A 19,018-nucleotide genomic window follows, 5' to 3' on the forward strand; every position below is an offset into this window, starting at 1 on the left:
GATAGTCACTCGTTTCAGAAGTGACACCTTGGATTTTGCTGTGACGAGGTTGCAATTTACGCGGTTTCCGGAATCGCAACGTAGATACACTGCGGCCGCATAACCCTTTTCGGAACTGTCTGAGAAGACGTGGAGTTCATACTGAGTTTCTCCTTCCGTGGTAAGTCGACGGGGAATCTTCAGATGTTGTTTGCATTGAATTTCACTTTGGTACCGCTGCTACAGTGTTTGCACTTGCTGGGGAATGGGATCGTCCCATCCGATTCCTGATGTCCATAGTAACTGCATCATGTGTTTGGCCAAAAAGGTCACAGGTGAGAGGAAGCCGAGAGGATCAAAAATGCGTGCAAGATTCGACAGGATCGAGCGTTTTGTAGTACTTGCATTTGGACACTGAAAGCTGTAAGAGAAATTATCTTGTTTTAGATTCCATTGCATCTCGAGGATTTTCAGCCCAGCCTCCAGCTCATCGTCGAATAGTACATCAGTTGACATGGAGCGCTCATTGTCTGATACAGCCTGAAGGATCACGGGAGAGTTGCTGGCCCATTTCTAAAGTTGAAATTGGCCTTGTTTGCATAAAGCAAATAGTTGTGATTGTTGCCTTAAAGCTGCTTCTGGAGAATCGGCCCCCGTGAGTATATCATCCACAAACGTGTCTTGCATGAGGATCTGAAAAGCGATGGGGAATGTTGTCGCCTCGATCTTCGCTAGGTGTTGTAAGGTTTGCAAAGCTTGATGCGGAGCAGAAGAGGTACCATATGTTACTGTACAGAGACGGTATTCTGTTATTGGTTCATCAGGTTCAAATCGCCAAAGAATCCGTAAATAATCACGGTCTTCAGAATGAATTTCAATTTGTCTTTACATTTGCTCGATGTCAGCTGTAAACAGAACCTTGTGTACTCGGGCACGGATCAGAATACGTGGTAAGTCCTGTTGAAGCTTGCGACCTGTGTATAAGTTGGTATTGAGTGATTGTCCCGTGGTGGTCACAGCAGATGCATCAAAGACGACTCGGAGTTTAGTTGTCTAACTCTCAGTACGCATGATGCAGTGGTGTGGGATGTAGTAGCAATATGGAGTCATTCTTAGATTCGTCGGGACTACCTGCATATGTTGACTCACAAGGTAATCTCTCATGAACTCCTTATATTGTAGGGAAAGCTCTTCATTTTGCGACAATCGGCGTTCCAAGTACCGAAATCGCGTTTGAGCCATGCTGCGAGAATCTCCGAGGATTGGGCGAGGATGTTTCAATGGTAGCGCAATGCTAAATCGACCAGAGGCCAGACGTTTCACCGAGCATTTGAATATTCTTTCTGCGTGGATTTCATCTGGGCTCAAATGGTGTATATGGGGTGGCTCCTCCAACTCCCAGAATTTTGACAGGGACTGTTCAAGTGTCGACTCAGAGGTGACTAACATTGACGTGACTGACTTGGGTGTCATTGCAGCAGCTGGTCCCATCAAAACCCATCCAAATACTGTGCCAAAGACCGTTGGATTATGTCGATGACCAGCAATGCGGTCACCGGTGAATATAGCTGGTCCGACGTCTGCGCCGAGTAGGATATCAACTTGCCCTGGAGTGTGGAAGGTTGGATCTGCCAGATCCAGTTGATTTATGTGAAGCCACGATGTTGCTTGAATAGTTTCTTGAGGTGTGACATCTGTGATCTTCGGTACAATAAGAACATCAACAGGAATGGATGGTTCAGATTGGTTTACTAGTGACATTGTGATTGTGGTCATGCCGGACACCACGTTAACCAGTGTGACTGAGAACACGCTGATTTTTGTGGTACAACGTCGGCGGGTCAATGATAGGCGATCTGCACACTGCTTCGTGATAAAACTGACCTGAGATCCCGTATCCAATAGTGCTCGTAGAGTATGTTTCTGGTGGTCGAAAGATGCGACACTGATGAGTAATGTTGACAGTAGGATTGGCTGAGTTCTTTGAGTGGCAGTGAACATCGTAGCTGCTGAAGGAACATGGTCACCCGTGGTTACATCATCCGGGAAGTGCAGAAGTGTATGATGCTGTTTCTTACATGCTTGGCATGTATACTTTGATGGACATGCCGACGATGTATGTCCAGATCCCAAACAATTGATGCATAATTGAAGCTTCTTTGCCGTTTGGAATCGTTCACTTGGGTTTTGGCTCTCGAAGACTGCGCACTTTCGAACTGAATGGGCTTCCTTACATAGTGGGCTGCAAGTGGTTGGGCTCGACGTGGATTTGGTGGCTGCCACGAGAACTTTAGATGACTCTGTTGGACGAGCTCCTCTCGACGGCGATGGTTTAGATTTGACTCTTGATGATTCAGCTATACCTGGACTGACCGTAGCGTAGTGTCCTGCTCGTGTTTCGGCTGCCCGCACGTGACAACGTAGAAATTCGACGAACTCAGTCAACTGCGGTTGGTGCCTGTCACCAAGGATCAGCTCTCAACGAGCCCTAAGTTCATAGTCAAGATATTGCTCAAATATGTGAACTAACAATGGGTTCCACTGACGAGTCGTGAGGCTCAGATTGTCCAATGCTGCGGTGTGTTCAAGTATCGCATTGATCAGTGATTTGATTGAGCAGGCATCAGTAGATAGAACTTTGTGTGGGGCGAGAAGAGCTTGAATGTGGATTCTTGCCAAGTCCCTCTTGTTCCCGTATCGAGCTCGCAATATTTCCCACGCACTGTGGTAATTTGCGGACGTTAACGGGAGATGGTTTATGATTATGACTGTCTTCGCTTCACCTTCAAGAGACGTTTTTAGAAACTCAAATCTTTCTACGTCTGGAAGGTCCGGGGCATGTGACATAATGGAGTTTAACAGGTCGTCGAATCCTTGCCACTCAGTAATGATGCCAGAGAAGATCGGAAACGTTCGTTTTGGCAGTTGGTAATGGGATGCGTTAGTTGATACATTATTGATGGTTTGGATTAAGGTTGCTGAGAGAGATTGATCCAGGACAGGTCAGTGAGATTTTCTGCTCATCTGCAAAGGCAGCAAGTGTGTAGTACAGATTTTTGAAAGTGGCAGAGAGTTGACGGCTACTGGACGTATCTACGACATCAGTTGGAGCTTTCCCTAGACTGACCGCGTTTTCCATGTACTGGATGTCCTCTTCAACCTTCCAACGGATATTGTTGAGTTCTCGAAGCATCTGCTCAATTTTTGCCCGTTTTGCAATATTTTTTGAATTAGCCTTAAACTCACCGGCCGCGGTAACCATTGCAGTGATTCTGTCTATAGCTCGGCTTACACGGGCCTTTGATTCAGTGTATGCAGCGGAGGCGGGAAGCGTCATGGTTTGTGTAGCGTTTAACTTCAATAGTTAAAATGACACCAGTAGTCAAGAACCGCTGATGATATGATAGTGACTTGAGTGACTTTTCTGTTGTGGATGATGATGGACAATATGACAAGGTCACGGTTTGTCTTTTCTCATCCGGCTCGAAGGACCAGTAAATATGTAGAGATTTGGAAAGATTTGTAGCAATTAGTTATAGAACGAAAGAACACTACGAGATTTGTATGTCATACTGACGAATTTTATACTTTATTAACAAAAATAAAAAGACACTGGTTTTTACTGACGATCGGGGTACGAGGTAAAAGCGCGCATGACGGGGGATTTGGAATCTACCGAACGGTATGACAGTCGGTGCAATGCCAGAATACTCCGACTATTGCCCCATGAACTGCGGCAGATATATGATCAGTGCAATGCCGGAATACTCTGACTATTGCACTATTGACCGATATAAATACCGTCCGATAGATTCAGGTGTTGAGGTTTCTATCTGAAATGCGCAAGTCTGCCCGGGTGGGTCTTGCTACAGATCAGGTAAAAGACTGGTACTAATAATAATGTTCATTTTAATTACAGTCAAATATAAAAATAAAGTATGATAAGCGTGAGGTGGACGGGAGGGCAGTGGTGTGCGTTATCTTCGCCGTGACTCTATGTGTGAACATACTTTTTTACATGAAAACGAAATAGACTGAAATAGTGAAATATAATAAAATTGAGAACAAAATAAATTAACTTAAGTTACTTCTTAAAATGAAAAACTAATTCGTTAATTTCTCGTTAATTAAAAAAGGAATTGACTAAGTTAACAGCTAAGTTATTGAAAAGCCAAAAGTAACTAGTTAAGTTAAAAAATTTAAATTAAATTAACTTTTTAAATTAACTTTAACTTTTTAACTCGTAAAAGCCCAGCTTTGTATATATTGTTAGACCAGAAGGATCACATTATTTATACGTGGCAGTGGCTCAAATAGCTTTTCTATATTATTTTATTATATAGTTTCGGTTGGGCCAGAAGGGCCATTTAATAATATTATTTATTTTGTTCTGTTTGGCCATAAGGGCCGAGCATTAACCATTATACTTGTACTGTGTAGTTGCTGTCCTGTTTAATCTATATTATTATTTTCATTATAGATACATTATTATTATTCTATCTGTACAGCTGTAAGGGCCGCGCACTATTATCTTAGTATATTATCATTGTGTATTATTTAAATTCGTGAATTATACCGCAACTTACTTACCAGCAACCGTGTTACCATTTTTTTTTTTTTATTTGTCTATACACTATTCAAAATAAGACCGTAACCAGGCGGCGACTAGTTTTCGTCGGGTGGGGATCAGACATAGTCAGACGCCGTCACCACAACTGCCGCGCGTTCGGCGTTATAAATGTATTCACATCTACACACATTCACACACACATACACAAATACCAGTGGCGGTTATAAGGGGGAAGGTGGCGAAAGGTGTACCACCCCTCCTTGGGATTTTGTTTTTTTTTGTAATTTCGTATATCACTGACCCAACAACACCTATCGACAAATTTTTGAATTTTATTATTTGATAGCAAAATATGTTTTCGTTTTAACCATGGATAATATTTTAATATAGTATTCAGTAGAAGTGTAGATCGAAGCTTTTCTACGCTTAGAAGGTACCTATTATAAGTAATGTATAAATCATTTGACTTTAAGTATTAGGTATTGCTCAATAAACATTTAAAAAAAAAACTCAAATTGCAAGGTATATTAGTATATATTATTATATTTAGTTTAATATTTACTAAATGTATAGTGGTATACAATACAAATGATTAAAAAAATTACTTTTGTTGTTTACTTCACCCTACTAAAATTAAAAATATTATTTGATTATATTATGGAAAAACAAGTACCTACCTAATTTTCTTTGCTTATGCTTTTCACAATATTACTTTATAAGTATTTTCATTAAAAATATGCAATAGTTTTGCATATAGTTGAATGCTTTTAAGTAATTGCTTGATTAATATTTTTTTTTTTTTTAATGCATATTATGCTTTTATTATAATTATATTTTATAAGTCAATACATTAATTTCTTTTTTTTTTTAAAACATTAATGTTAAAGTTTGTTAATAACTTAATATTATTTAATTTAAGCATATTATTATACATTTATATTTTATACCTATATTGGTAGATATGGACGCTGTAGTTATTTCATATTTGAACATTTTAGTAAACAATATTAATCTATCAAGTAATAATTATGTAAAAATGGTTGATGAATAATAAATACTAGATCCAATATATTATTACATCTATTTTATATTTTGTAAAACCATTTTTTAGGATTATTATCCTTATAAACATTTAATTAACTGGGATTAAAATAACTACTAGTTTGAACTCGGAATTAGGTACATCGTACATGTACATCAACATTTTCAATAAAATTATCCACTAAATAATGTACAGTAGAAGAGGTGGTTCTCATTTGAAAAATAGAAGTTTGTATCCCCACAGGACTTCTTAATAGTAGTAACATAATATTCAAGAAAGGTAAGATAATATGGTCTTTATTTAAAAGTTACAAAAATCAGATTTTGAATAATTTCATTATTAATGGCAAAAAGCGGGTAAGTGGGTGACGCTCTGCTGTACAGTACGTCAGTACTACAGTAGGTTAAAAGTGGGTCACTGTAATGGGTTATGTTAAATTTGAACGCAATAATATAATATCATTGTATACGAAAAACGATTCTGAGCAGAGACGGTTTGTCAGGGGGGGAGGCAAAAGTACAAAAAGTACAAAAATTGCTAAACACGGTTTAAGACATAGGGAAACTACGGCAATTGGAGGATGCTCCAATTTTTTTTTGTTTCTCACGGCACTTTTGAAAACTGCCGGGAGTTTTATATTTTGACCACCCAAATGCATCAACTAGAATCATTTTCCCATCGGAAAAGATACTGAAGTTTAAAATCGAAGCATTATTTCGACTACTTATCGTGAACACGGGCACACAAAAAAAAATAAAGTAAAAACACAAATCATCATAAAATCCATACATTCATCGCTCCGCTAAGAATCTAAAATAATATTGGTGAATCAGTGAATCATTCTGTACATTATACATGAGGAGCACTCTGCTCAGAGGTTTATACTTTATAATGTATACTAGCTCTCCGAGTGTCGATGGGGGAGACCCCCAGACCCCCCGGTGTCGGTTATGAGGGTTATGATAAGAACGGTGGATATTGATAAGAAAAGTGGATAAGTGATAAGGATTTTGGATTGCTGATAAGGATGTTGGATTAATGATAAGAATGGTGGATTTGTGATAAGGATAGTGGATTAGTTAACCGGAGAGCTGTAAGTTTTTTACTGCCTTCAAAAACGCCAAATCAAGTAATAGAATTCAAATATTTCGGATAATCGTCACCTACCTCGATGTTGGACTTATATGTCTTGGCAACAGGTATGCAACGTTCAAAACGTGAAAAAAATTGTAAAACATTTCGGGGGTCCATGAAAATCATATAGCCGCCGTATATTTTATATTATATGTATATACTATATATACATAAAAATTCTATAAGGGGGGAGGGAAGGTTGGTTTTATTTTCGCCCCCCAATAATGTATTGATTTTATTAATTTAAGATTTGTATATTTTTATATGATTGAAAATTGACTGTTTTATCTATTTAGGTGTTTAACATTGTTAAAAATTATTTTGATCTATACATTTTCAGTATTCGTTGTTTTTATTAAGATTTCTACCTACGAGCCAGAAATACGTGAAAGATTTTAATATTTCTATTATAATAGTCAATACGCTCGACTATGAAATGATAATATAAAACTAAATAATCATATATCAATATTATTGACTAAAATTATGTTTTTGAATATAACTTTTGATTTTATTGAAGATTATTAACGATTTTCATCAATATTTATAATTGATTTTGAAATGCACTTTTTTTTAGTTTAACGAACTCCGGACTTCACATACCAATTATCATGCAAAATAAAAAGGAAAAAACAGAATCTGGAAAATGTGAAAAACATGCAAAATACGAATATAAAAAATCTTCTTATGCAGAGACATTTGAAGTGTTACAATCATTACGGCAGTACGTTTTAAGTCTATAAGTCACAATTTGTTTTGTTTTTAAAGATAGGGTTTTTTTGTGATATTAAACTAAAAACAAACGATAAAAAAATTAACGCGCTCGAAATTCTTCTAATGCTGCGGGCCGACGAGAAAGATAAACAAACTATAGCTGGCTAGTAGGTAATACACGTCGTCTGGGAGATTTTCTCGGAGATCGGTCTCTCACCCGTTGAAATATTAATTGTATTTAGCTCAATACCAATTCTCAATCATCGGAACGTGCACGTATAAATTATCTTCACCCGAAAAATAAAATACGGCAACTAACTATTACAACATCGCACGCTACGCGGCAAACGTCATATTACTCGAAACCTTAGAAGACATCGCAGTCAACAAAATGGAAGGCACTTACGCTGACGAAAGCGACGAATACCTTGTGCGTCTAGTGACTTTTCTTCTGTCTGCCATTGATTCGGTCGCACTACTGCAAGTGGCGACGATCAGACCCCGGCGTCGGATGGACAAAATCCGATTCTTGGAGGCGCAGATGGGAAAGAGTGTGACGAAAACGTCGAGGTGTTTCGAAAATGTTTGGAAGCAGAAGAGGACCATTCCGTTTCGCTGGCGAACATTTGTGCGTCGTCGTCGTGTGGGGACGCGCCGTCCTCGGAGTCGGGGCCTGTCGATCCCACTCCGACTCCCGAGGGCGGTCCGCTCGACGGCGTTTTGCGACCAGACGACGCGTTGGATGATGAGAACATCGAGCCGGCCAGGGGTATAGCTGTGAGGAACATTTTTGGTGAGTTGTTCGGACGGCTGGATACCCGGCGGCAGCACACCCGGAAACTGCGGTCCACTTCGTCGTACGAGGTGGAAAGGCGTCAGACGCTTTTTCCGCGGTCTGTGCTGCCACCGATGAGAAGCCGTCCGCAGCTCGCCCCTGGGCTGAAGACGACGGACAGGATGACGGCGACGGAATGTAGGGGAGAATGTGAGAAAGAGCACGGACGGTGCGCGGCGGTAAGTCACCCGCGCACGTTCTCCGACCACCCGTGGCGCGACGGGTTCCGCTGGCGTAGCACGCTCGGTCGTCGTTGACGCGCGAGACCCTCTGGCGGCTCGGCGAGCGCCCGGCTGCAGTTACGGTCACGCGGAGCGGCGGCGACGGAAGACGGCGACGACACGGCGGCTATAATATAGTAGAGGTACCGGCGCGGGCAACGATTCCGCCCCGACGGTACACCGACTCGGTACGACGGCAATGGCGACTCGGTACTACGGCAGCGGCGGAGACTTCGGCACGAGGTGAGTGGTATGGAGATTTGCGTGCTAGGAACACGGGGACGTCAGCGGCGCCGGACTCGCGGAAACTTAACTGTTTCACAGGGTCTGGCGGTGCGCGACTTCACCACGCTGGCGGAACGAAGTCGCGGCCGAAGGGACAACGCCAGGGCGAAAATTACCGAGAGTCAAGGATCGCGCTGTGGTCCGCTGACTCTCGCATTTTCGCCCAGCGGTAATCCCACATCGGCCGTTTCGCTCGTCCCCACCGGTTCCGCAGCACAAAATCTCACTTTGCTCGCTCCGCGTCTTGGTCTTCGCCATCCGTCGGTCAAGTCGTCGCGCCGTCGACCGTCGACGCGCACGACATCGCGCTTTAGCTGCCGTCCGTTGCCGTCAACCGTAGTCGCTCCCATGGTCGTCTCGGTCTGGCCTCGCCGGCTGGGCAAGGTCGTCAAGCGGCCGAGCAAACGCGCCAGCGAAACTCGTCAACCCGCGGGACAGGTCGGAGAACGTGCAGAGGTGACCAGTGGCCAGCAACACTGCATTTCGGCACCAATCGCCATCTCGCATTCTCCCCTCCCTTGTTTATTGTGTCTATCCTGTCCGTCGTATTTTTTTTTCTTTAAATTTCGTTAAATTGTTCACATATCATTATTATTTTTTTTTTATCGTAAACGCATAATATTGTGTAAAATATTATATTAATATTTTTTTTTTGCCAATGGGCTATTTTTTTTTGAAAAATTGTTGTTCATACATTTTCTTACTATTTTCGTTTTATAATTAATAAACATATTTTGATTGAACAAAAAAAATATCTTTTTTTTTCGTTTTGTCGAGTGTATAATCAATTGTTACAGATTTAACGACTAAAAAAATCGTTAAAATATATATTTTAAATAAAAAAACTCATTAGTCGATTATACAAAGTATAGGTAATGACCATGGACCTGCAGTATAAACGCTACACGGATATTGTACTATGTTCCAATTTAAGTAATCAAACACTGGCGACGAAATCTGCTGAATAAATCATATAATGTATCATATAATGTTTATTTGTATTTTAATTATCTGTTGCTAAGAAATGAACACTTAAATTAAGGTTTGTGGCTTGGCGTGGCGCGTTGGCTGCTACCAATCGAGGAATGCGACTGGGAGTAAATCAACCTACAGTACAAACCTTACCCTTACCACAGTTCATAACCCCTACAACAGCTAATGGCCATAGTCTCCGGGCTTAAGTTCAATAAAAATAAAATAAAAAAAGTTTTATAGACAGAACTGATCATTTTGGACTTTACTAATCTGAAAAATTAATTATTCCTTTTTTAATAGGTTTCATATATGTATTATTCAATATATGAAGCTAAATTTTGTAAAACAATTGTATGATATCCTTATGTTGCAAAAATAAATTATTATTATTATTATTATTTATTATTATTATTATAAAACTCATTAAAAGCGTGCACTAATTTAAAAATAAAATTTAAAATTTTGGTTTTATAAAAACTTAAAAATGCCCCTAAAATCCTAAAATGCAAAAAATGACATAAAAAAATTTGAAATTGTTAGTATTGTAAAGGAATAGCTTTACGTACTAATATATAATATATATAGGTAATCGATTCACGTGTTGGTATATAATTGTTACTCAGGGCAGAAACGTTTCTCCTTGAGATGTTATGATCTCGTATTTGCAAAATATTCCATATAAGGAACATTTCGGCAAACCACTTAAATGCACTTCACAATTTATCAAACTGAGCGTGCATAACATAATTGCCATTACGAGGTGGCAGTTTCATTTACTGTCAGAATAACAACTTCAAGGACACCTAAGTCCACGCGCCAACCAGATCAAAGGAGCCGACATCGTATATAGGGACGCCAGGAGCACAGCAAAATCAGATGTACCTGGACCAGAGCCGTTAACAACAAGAGCTACTTCACTCCACACTCATCCATATTCTGCACGACAAACGACGATATTATACATTTATTCTGTTCTAATAAATAACATTGCATTTACTATTCTAATTTGACTACCATTTTATTTCAAATCATCATCATTCTGGATCCCTGGAGGGGCAGCACGTAACAGTATGTAGGTTACCTCCATTTTATAAAATATTGAGAAAAGAATTACAAAAGGTAAATTTTAATCCTTGCAAAGTGTTTAATGTTGACGAAACAGGGATCATGATTGTTCAACATAAGCAAACAAAAATTATTGGTATATAAGGGAAAAAACAAGTTTCTAAAGTAACATCAGCTGAAAGAGGTTCACTTATGACTCTAGTGACATGTATGAGTGCATCTGAAATATATGTACCACTCCTTATAATTTTTCCTAGAGTAAAAAATGAAAGCTGAACTTCTAAATGAAACACCTCCAGTGTTTCACCTATCAGGTTGGATCTAAATGGATATTTTTACACAATGGGTTGAACATTTTATTAGCCATGTTAAACCATCGACATCTGAGTTATTTTGATACTTGATGGACATTATTCACACATTCAAACTTAGATGTAATTGAGCTGGGAAGGAAACATGGAATCATTATTATAATAGGTTTGTTCTCTCATTCAACTCATAAACTCCAACCGTTAGATGTATCATTCATGGGCCTATTTCAATATTATTATTCATTAGAAATTAAAAATTTGTTGAAAAATAACCAATATAGGTCTGTAATTGCTTATCAAGTTGGAGAATTAATAGGAAGAGCTTACATGAAATCTTCTACAGTTGAAAACGTTGTTAATGGCTTTAGAAAAACTGGGATCATTACATTTAACCCAAACACATTACAAGACTATGAATTTGTGGCAGAAACCACTATAAACAATAAAGAAAACATTCTACAACTAGAATCTACATTAGTAGGCTCACATATTTCACCTGTTTGTACCAATACAGAGATAAATGAAATTACAGGTCCATTTGAAATAAGTCCGTCGCCTATTTTAACTATTTCAAGCAATAAAAGAAAAATGTAGGTAAGTGTGCAATTGTAACATCATCTCAATTTAAACAAGATTTATAAAAGAGTAAACAATCTGAACTGTGTCAGCCATCAACTTCTTCAGAGATAACTCATAATAATGCATCTTCAACAAAATCTAAATCAGTAGCAAATTCATCAAAGAGAAACTTATTTCAAACAAAAAACAAAAAAAACCTACAAAAAAATCAGTCTTCAAAACTCTCCGTTTCATCATCAGACAGTGATTTAGATGAAGAACCCAAATTAGTATCTAAAAATGACAAAGATAGTACAGATGAAGCGATGCCTTCAATCTTATAAGACTAATATTTGAAAAATGAAAAATGGATAACTGATAAGGTAAAACACATTAAGTGTTTATGTGGGGCTCATGAATTATGTGCTGGCATTGATAAAGGTAAACTCATACATATGATAATATGTGTTTTGAAATTTGACTGGCTAGTTATTAGAACTGTACCTACAAAAAAAAATGTTTAAGTTTGAAATATGTTTTTAAAATATTGTTATGATTTATCAGTAAGTAAATACTATTAATTTGACTTTGTAGTAATCATAGTCGCTAGTGTCGCTGCCATCAGTTGTCTGGTCGACTGGGCACGACACCAGCCAATATTATTATTATTATTATTATTATTATTGTTACCACTATTAAACTCAGTTACTAGTTAGTTCTTTTTTTGCCAATCGTTGTTGTGTGTACCTCTGTCGTTACTAGTTATGATTATGTAATGTGTGCAAACCATGCTTTCAGTCATGTGTGTATAATTGTTCTCTTAGACTGTTATTAAGTTTATTGCAGAAATAAGAAATGTGCTATTTTTTATGAATTCATATATTTAATGAATCAAACTCATTCAAGTTATTATTGATCTTGACTTAAACTCTTCCGTCTACAACTTAATTAACTACCTAAGTTACTATTTATTTTATTTTATTATTATTTTATAATTAACAGACTGTTGGTTATTTTGTTGTTGAATTATTACTTTAAAGTATTAATTATTATTTATTATTTTGTGAGAGACACTTATTATGTACTTAATTACTATATTACCTGTTTTAAATAAATATTTTATTTTACCAAGTTTGTACTTCAAATTGTATTTTGTTTGTATAATATTGACCATCCAGTATTAGAATCACCTACTATCCCTTATTAGGACTATCTCTTATAAAAATAATTTTAAAATCATTTGAGTATTGCATTGTTAATTATTAGGTACTACTATTATAAAATAATAGAGAAATAAGGAGTACAAAGTTATATTGCAAATTAATTATAACACAGAACAATTTTTTTAATTATTATTTTTATTTTATACAATCATGCATATTTTGTTTTGAACACAATATTTTAGGTACTTAATACAAGAACTACATTCAATATTTTAGCTTTGTGGTTAATAATCCCAAACCTTATTTATTTGTTATCATTTAATTTAAATATAAGTCTACATAAACCGAACAAAATCTTAATACCTTTAATTTATTTATTTCTCGTATGGTTTTATCCGACACTAACAATATTAAAATTAGTTAATACTATAGCAACATAAAATAGTAGTAATTAGTTAAAGAAATAAAAAAATAAGATAGAATAATATAAAATATATATATGAATAATTGGATGGTGAGTCGGAATACTATTTGTATAGTCTTAGATTCTAATGTCCACATTGGTTAGCCATTTTGTTGCCGCTGCTGTAACCTTGTGAAGGTGTTTCATTCCGCCTGGTATGTTGTGTACTGAACATTCTTCCATGATATGATTGGCTGTCTGATTGTCGTGTCCGCAGTCGCATTGTGGTGTATCCTTAAGTCCCCATTTATACAGCATATTTCCCGTTTTTCCGTGGCCAGTCCTAAGTCTATTTAAGGTCACCCATTCCTTCTGAGGTAATTGGAACCCCAGGGTCCTTTCCGTAGGTTGTTCAATAATGTTAAATTTTTCAGGGTTATCTAGTCTCTATTCGTCAGTCCATTTAGAGTTAAGGTTATAGTTTTCCTAGGGTGTATAGATAGATCGCCTCCTCGCGGTACACCCTGGGCAACGTTATACAACAGCTAAAGATCTATCATATTGGCGGCCAAACTGTCCTTATGGATCTCCCTGCCCCCAACACTAACAAAAATACCTTTAATGCATTTATGTAATTGTGTAAATAATAGACAATATGTATTTATGTTGTAAAGACAGTCACTAAATACAAAGAAGTTAACATTTAACCAAGGAGAAAAATTACTAGAAAGGGATTTTATTAGAAACTCATAAATACCTTTTATTTAAATGATTTAATATTTTTATTAGTATTTTAAATGGTTAACATCACTTTAGGTATATCAATGAGACACTAAATGTAATCAAAAATACTACAACTTTTGGTTTTATAATTTTCCTTAGTATCTATATAAGTTTAATTTAAAAATGTAATGTTAAATTAATTTTTTTTAAATAATACATATATAAATACAACCAAAGAATAATAAAAATAATGAAATATAAGTTTTAAAAATTAAAACTAAAATTGACTGAAAAATAAAAACAATCTTAAAAAGGATGAAAACTGTTTAATTTTGTTAAAAACTTCTGACAACTGTCAAAATTTTAATATTTTTGCAAATAAGGAGGCCATTGCTTGATTTTTATTTCCAATGAATCTTTTTAATTCTTGAATAACCTAAAAAAATATATATATTTATATTATAATATTTGAATTATATTTAGTATACAACCTATGTATATTTTATAATATTATTTATTAGGGTAGGTAGTTGCAGCCATTCACACTTTTAGTTCACAGGCAAGTTTATAATAGTTAACCTCACATCATGGACAAATATGACCATACTGGGCAATCCGCTCTTGGTGCACTCCCCCACTTTGTGCATTTAGTATTATAATCTCAATATCTCATATCGATGAAGGTGTATTTCCGCCCAAAAAAAAAGTATAATAAATGTAAACAATACAGATTTTAACACAATCAAGGGAGTGGTTTTTTCAGTTAGGTTGTTTGTAAATGCCTGTCTGGAACATATCATTTAGTAATATTGAAGGGGGAAGAAATTTGCAGAATTTAAAAAGACCTTCATGCTAAACTTTGTAGAAAGCCTGAGAGGTGTTTAAAAAAGCGCCAAGTATCAACTACCCTATGAACTTGATGAATCTTGCTGTGCTTGGCTCTAAAACCAAATTGAAAAGCTGAAAGTGTATTATTTTAACCTAACCTAACCAAGATGTGGAATAGTTAAATATATGATATATTGTTGTAGGTACTTGTTCACTTATGATATATTTTGCATTAATTTCCCATTCTTGTTTAAAAACTATAAGCATTTGCTTAACTTGACGCAATTATGGGAAATTGGATATATAAATATAAACAGGCATAAGTACAACTATGTAGGGGGGGGGGGGCTTATCACCCTCAAGATAAACTTACCTTCTAACTCAAATAATATTAATTCAATATGAATAAATAATAATAAATCATTTATCATATTGTTCAGTAAAATGTTGTACCTAACACGCACATTTTCACCGCCAATGCTAACAATATCACCACGTAATAAGCATACATTCATAAGATATTTTGTAATTTTTAGTTGTTTAAATTTTGATAATTCTAATTACAGACCATATTATATAAGTCCTTATTATTCATGTTATATCATGTAACTATATACCTTTTTAAACGACTTGGTAAATGATGATACATGTGACATTAAATTTGAAACAAGTCACAAACACTTTCATCAGTGATAATAAAATTAAAATAAAACTTGACTAAAGATTATTATTTTATTATTTATTGTGTCTTATAATAATTATAAGTAATGAGTTCTTTGGAATCAAAGCTCCATTGGGTTAAATTTTAAGAAAATGTATGGAGAGGCCATTCAGTTCAACCCACTACCAAAAAAAAAAAAAAATGTTTTGATTCAAGCCACTGAAAACAGAAAACTGGTAACAATTTTTTTCAATTGATTTCTGTTATTATCATGTAAGTAAAAAAAGTAGGATCCAAAACATTTTACTGCTAATTCAATATTATTATTTTTGTACAAAATGAAATTTTCAATTAAAAGCTTTTCATAATAAAATATATTATGTGGATAAAAATAGTTTTTCTTTTTACTCGGCAAATATCTTAAAAGTATACTATAGGATCCTATTGTAGTTTCATTTTTAAATTGTTTGTAAAGTATTTATAAATATCGAAAGTTGTAGTACAAACACACAATTTTTTACATGGTGGAATAATTTTTTTTTAAATTTTTAAATCATATAGTTACAAGTTGATTTTATGAAACCAAATAATATAATATATTATGCTTAGATCAGATACTGGGATCTACGACTATATTATGCCAAAATAATATATAATTTTATTCAGTTAATTTTTGTAGGTAGGTTGTTGACAATGGTCAGTATAACTCATCTTACCAACAAGCATCTAGACACAGCAATTATTTTATATTTTTATCCATATTTAATTATAATTTACCTGCTCTCTAGAAAATCCCAAGTTGATTAATTCTGTAATATCAGTTTCTTTAAATGATTGACTAGAACTACTGCTACTACCTAAAAAACGACCAAAAAAGATAAACTATAAAAAATTTGATTGGATAGAATAGCTTTCTTAGATAATAAAATTAAATATTTAACACAATACATATTTACAATGTAGGAATCACTATTATAACTACTAAATACTAACATATACAGATAAGAAAGAAAAAGGTATCTGGAAATATTAGGAAATTTGTAACTTGGATAAAGTAGGCATCTCTTTTCCTCTTGTCTAATCAATTATATTTTATATTTATGTACTTTATTGTAAAAAAAGAAGGTTACGTTCATTTAAAAATAACTAAATAATTACCACTACTTAGATTCATTCTTCTGCTTTCATTTATAGATTTTTTTTAGTTCTTTGTCTTCATTTTTAGGGGTTTATATATTGGTTATACATTAAAGGGTACTTCACAAGAATAATATTGTAATAAGAAGTATACATTTTTTTTCCTAATTGTGTAACTTTAGTTTTATTTTTCAAAAAAAAATCTAAAGATGACTTGTAACACCATTAAAACACATAAAATAGATAAAATGCAGTTTATTTTTTTTTATGCCAGTTTTGGTCAAAAAGCTTAATGGAAGGTCTTAAAGGTCTTATTTTATTCATTAGACGTATGCGAGAATAAATATAACTTTTTTAGCCCAGTCAGTGCGATTTTTTTTAAATTCATAATACCAAGAAGTATGTCAACATCGTTTTAAGTCACCTCGATTGACGGTATATAATATCAGACAGAATAAATAAAAATCTCAATAAAAATGTATTTTCTTATAACCTAATTGTTTATAAATAACATTTTTGTTGTTTCTTATTTATTTTAACATGTTTATTTTTTATTAATTAAATATGGTTTTTATTGAAAATAATTGATAGATTTTAAATACAGGATGATGTATGAACGTAATATGACACATTGTTTTAAAAATTATTAATATTTTTGAAAAAAAAATATGCACAATACTTTATTGAATGATAGGTACCATGGGTAAAATTCAGCTTTGGAGATGAAATTAAAAAAGTATCGAATAATGTAAAACATATTATATTTTTAATTTGTCAGTAGTTTTTTAAATAACCAGTGTATTAGATTATTGAATAGGCTATATACTCAATTACCATTCTTTGAGAACGTCGTAGGTAACAATAGTAGTAAGCTTAAAGAAAAAAATATAGAAATACTAAATATAAAAATTAAATAAACCGTTTGTAGTTAAAATTCAGTAAATTATTTTTATTTTGTTTTGATCTACAATAGGTAATATAGTATTATATCTATCTTGTAATACAAATTTGTCATATCATATCACTTACAGAAGGGACAACCACTAATCCTACGATCAACATGCATTCATACTTTAAGCTAATGACAATCTATATTTCTTAGCCAGCATGTTTAACTTAATTTGAGGTACAACGGAACACACTTATCTATTAAGCATCTGTCTTTAATGATATACAAAAGTGAATAGTCATTGTATAATCCTAGTCACTTAGGATAGTATAGAGTTATGTGTGTTCCAAATATTTATAGATATATTTACAATAGTAAAAAAAAATATATCATATTATATATAACTTATAAAGTAGGTAATAATAATTACATAATGATAAAAACTTACAAGAATTAGAAATTGACTCCTCTTGTTTTAATGGAGTACTTGTGGCAACTGAATTTTTAAATAATAATGGATCTGATATACTAGCATCTCGACATGAAGTACTGCAAGTATCTTTTTTAAAGATCATTGCTATAAAAATAAATAATAATCAGTGAAGTATAAGATATGTAATATGTAAAATTATAATTACAGAAATCAGTAGGAACAGCAGTAGGCAATAAAACTTTTCGATCAGGTTTTCTGTACATTTGGGCCTCGAAATGGTCTGAACACACATGATATGATGTTGATTTTCCTAATAAATCTTGACGACTGCAATTTATCAGCCAATTCTTGCGACTAAATTGTTAAAATTATAATTGGATGCATATACCTACATAATATATTATAATTTATATGCATTAGTGACTGGCTAGGTTGAACTTACCGTAATTCATCTCTAGGTATCCTAAACCGTTTGCACTTCTTCATAGTCAACTTCTTAGAATTATTGCAACCTTTAACCATGCATACAAACACCATGATGATAGCACAGAATAAAACAGTTGGTTGGAAAAATATAAAATTTCGATCAAACAAAAAAATGTAAAATACAAAAACGGCTTTAAGTGTAAGGGAGTCACGAGTCAACGTTGCTAACAGTTCTGATAGACAAAATAATAAACATAACACTTGTAATCACAATAACGTAGAAACGTGGTATCAACCTACTTATCATTACCTATACTCGGTATAAACATTTATACAAACGTAAAACTTCTTTATCTTGCCATAGCCAATGTGACCCTAGGTGCCATGGCCGACTGATTCTCTATTGTCAACCGTTCAAAGGTGCCCACCCGCGGCTGTAGATAGGTAGGGATGCGTGAACCGATGGCAAAATCGGTATATCGCTATATCGATTTATCGATTTTTACAATATCGATAATCGATAATAGGTATTCCCCTAAAAACAACGATGTATCGATATTTTTTTAGTATATTACTAAGTAGTATTTGATAGTGAATTATACTGCGGCTGTAGCATAGAAAACATATTAAGCCAGCCTGCTGTAGGTACCAATGGCGAATGCATCC

At 34.7% G+C, this 19,018-nt stretch overlaps 2 protein-coding genes across 2 annotated transcripts; both read right to left on the reverse strand.

Annotated features, from left to right (window-relative positions):
- Positions 1–552: 552 nt before the first annotated feature.
- Positions 553–2,826, reverse strand: LOC132947737 (uncharacterized). Its single transcript, XM_061017987.1, has 3 exons — positions 2,510–2,826; positions 1,038–2,437; positions 553–767 (listed from the first exon to the last, which is right to left on the reverse strand). The coding sequence occupies exons 1-3, from the start codon at positions 2,824–2,826 to the stop codon at positions 553–555; spliced, it is 1,932 nt and encodes a 643-aa protein (XP_060873970.1).
- Positions 2,827–14,284: 11,458 nt separating this feature from the next.
- LOC132947185 (52 kDa repressor of the inhibitor of the protein kinase-like) lies at positions 14,285–18,726 on the reverse strand. The gene is made up of 5 exons (XM_061017395.1): positions 18,369–18,726; positions 18,132–18,280; positions 17,942–18,070; positions 16,245–16,324; positions 14,285–14,414 (listed from the first exon to the last, which is right to left on the reverse strand). The coding sequence occupies exons 1-5, from the start codon at positions 18,461–18,463 to the stop codon at positions 14,334–14,336; spliced, it is 534 nt and encodes a 177-aa protein (XP_060873378.1). The 5' UTR covers positions 18,464–18,726; the 3' UTR covers positions 14,285–14,333.
- Between the last annotated feature and the right edge of the window lie 292 nt (positions 18,727–19,018).

This window comes from Metopolophium dirhodum, chromosome 6 (assembly GCF_019925205.1).
Source record: "Metopolophium dirhodum isolate CAU chromosome 6, ASM1992520v1, whole genome shotgun sequence".
In the NCBI taxonomy this organism is placed as follows: Eukaryota; Metazoa; Arthropoda; class Insecta; order Hemiptera; family Aphididae; genus Metopolophium; species Metopolophium dirhodum.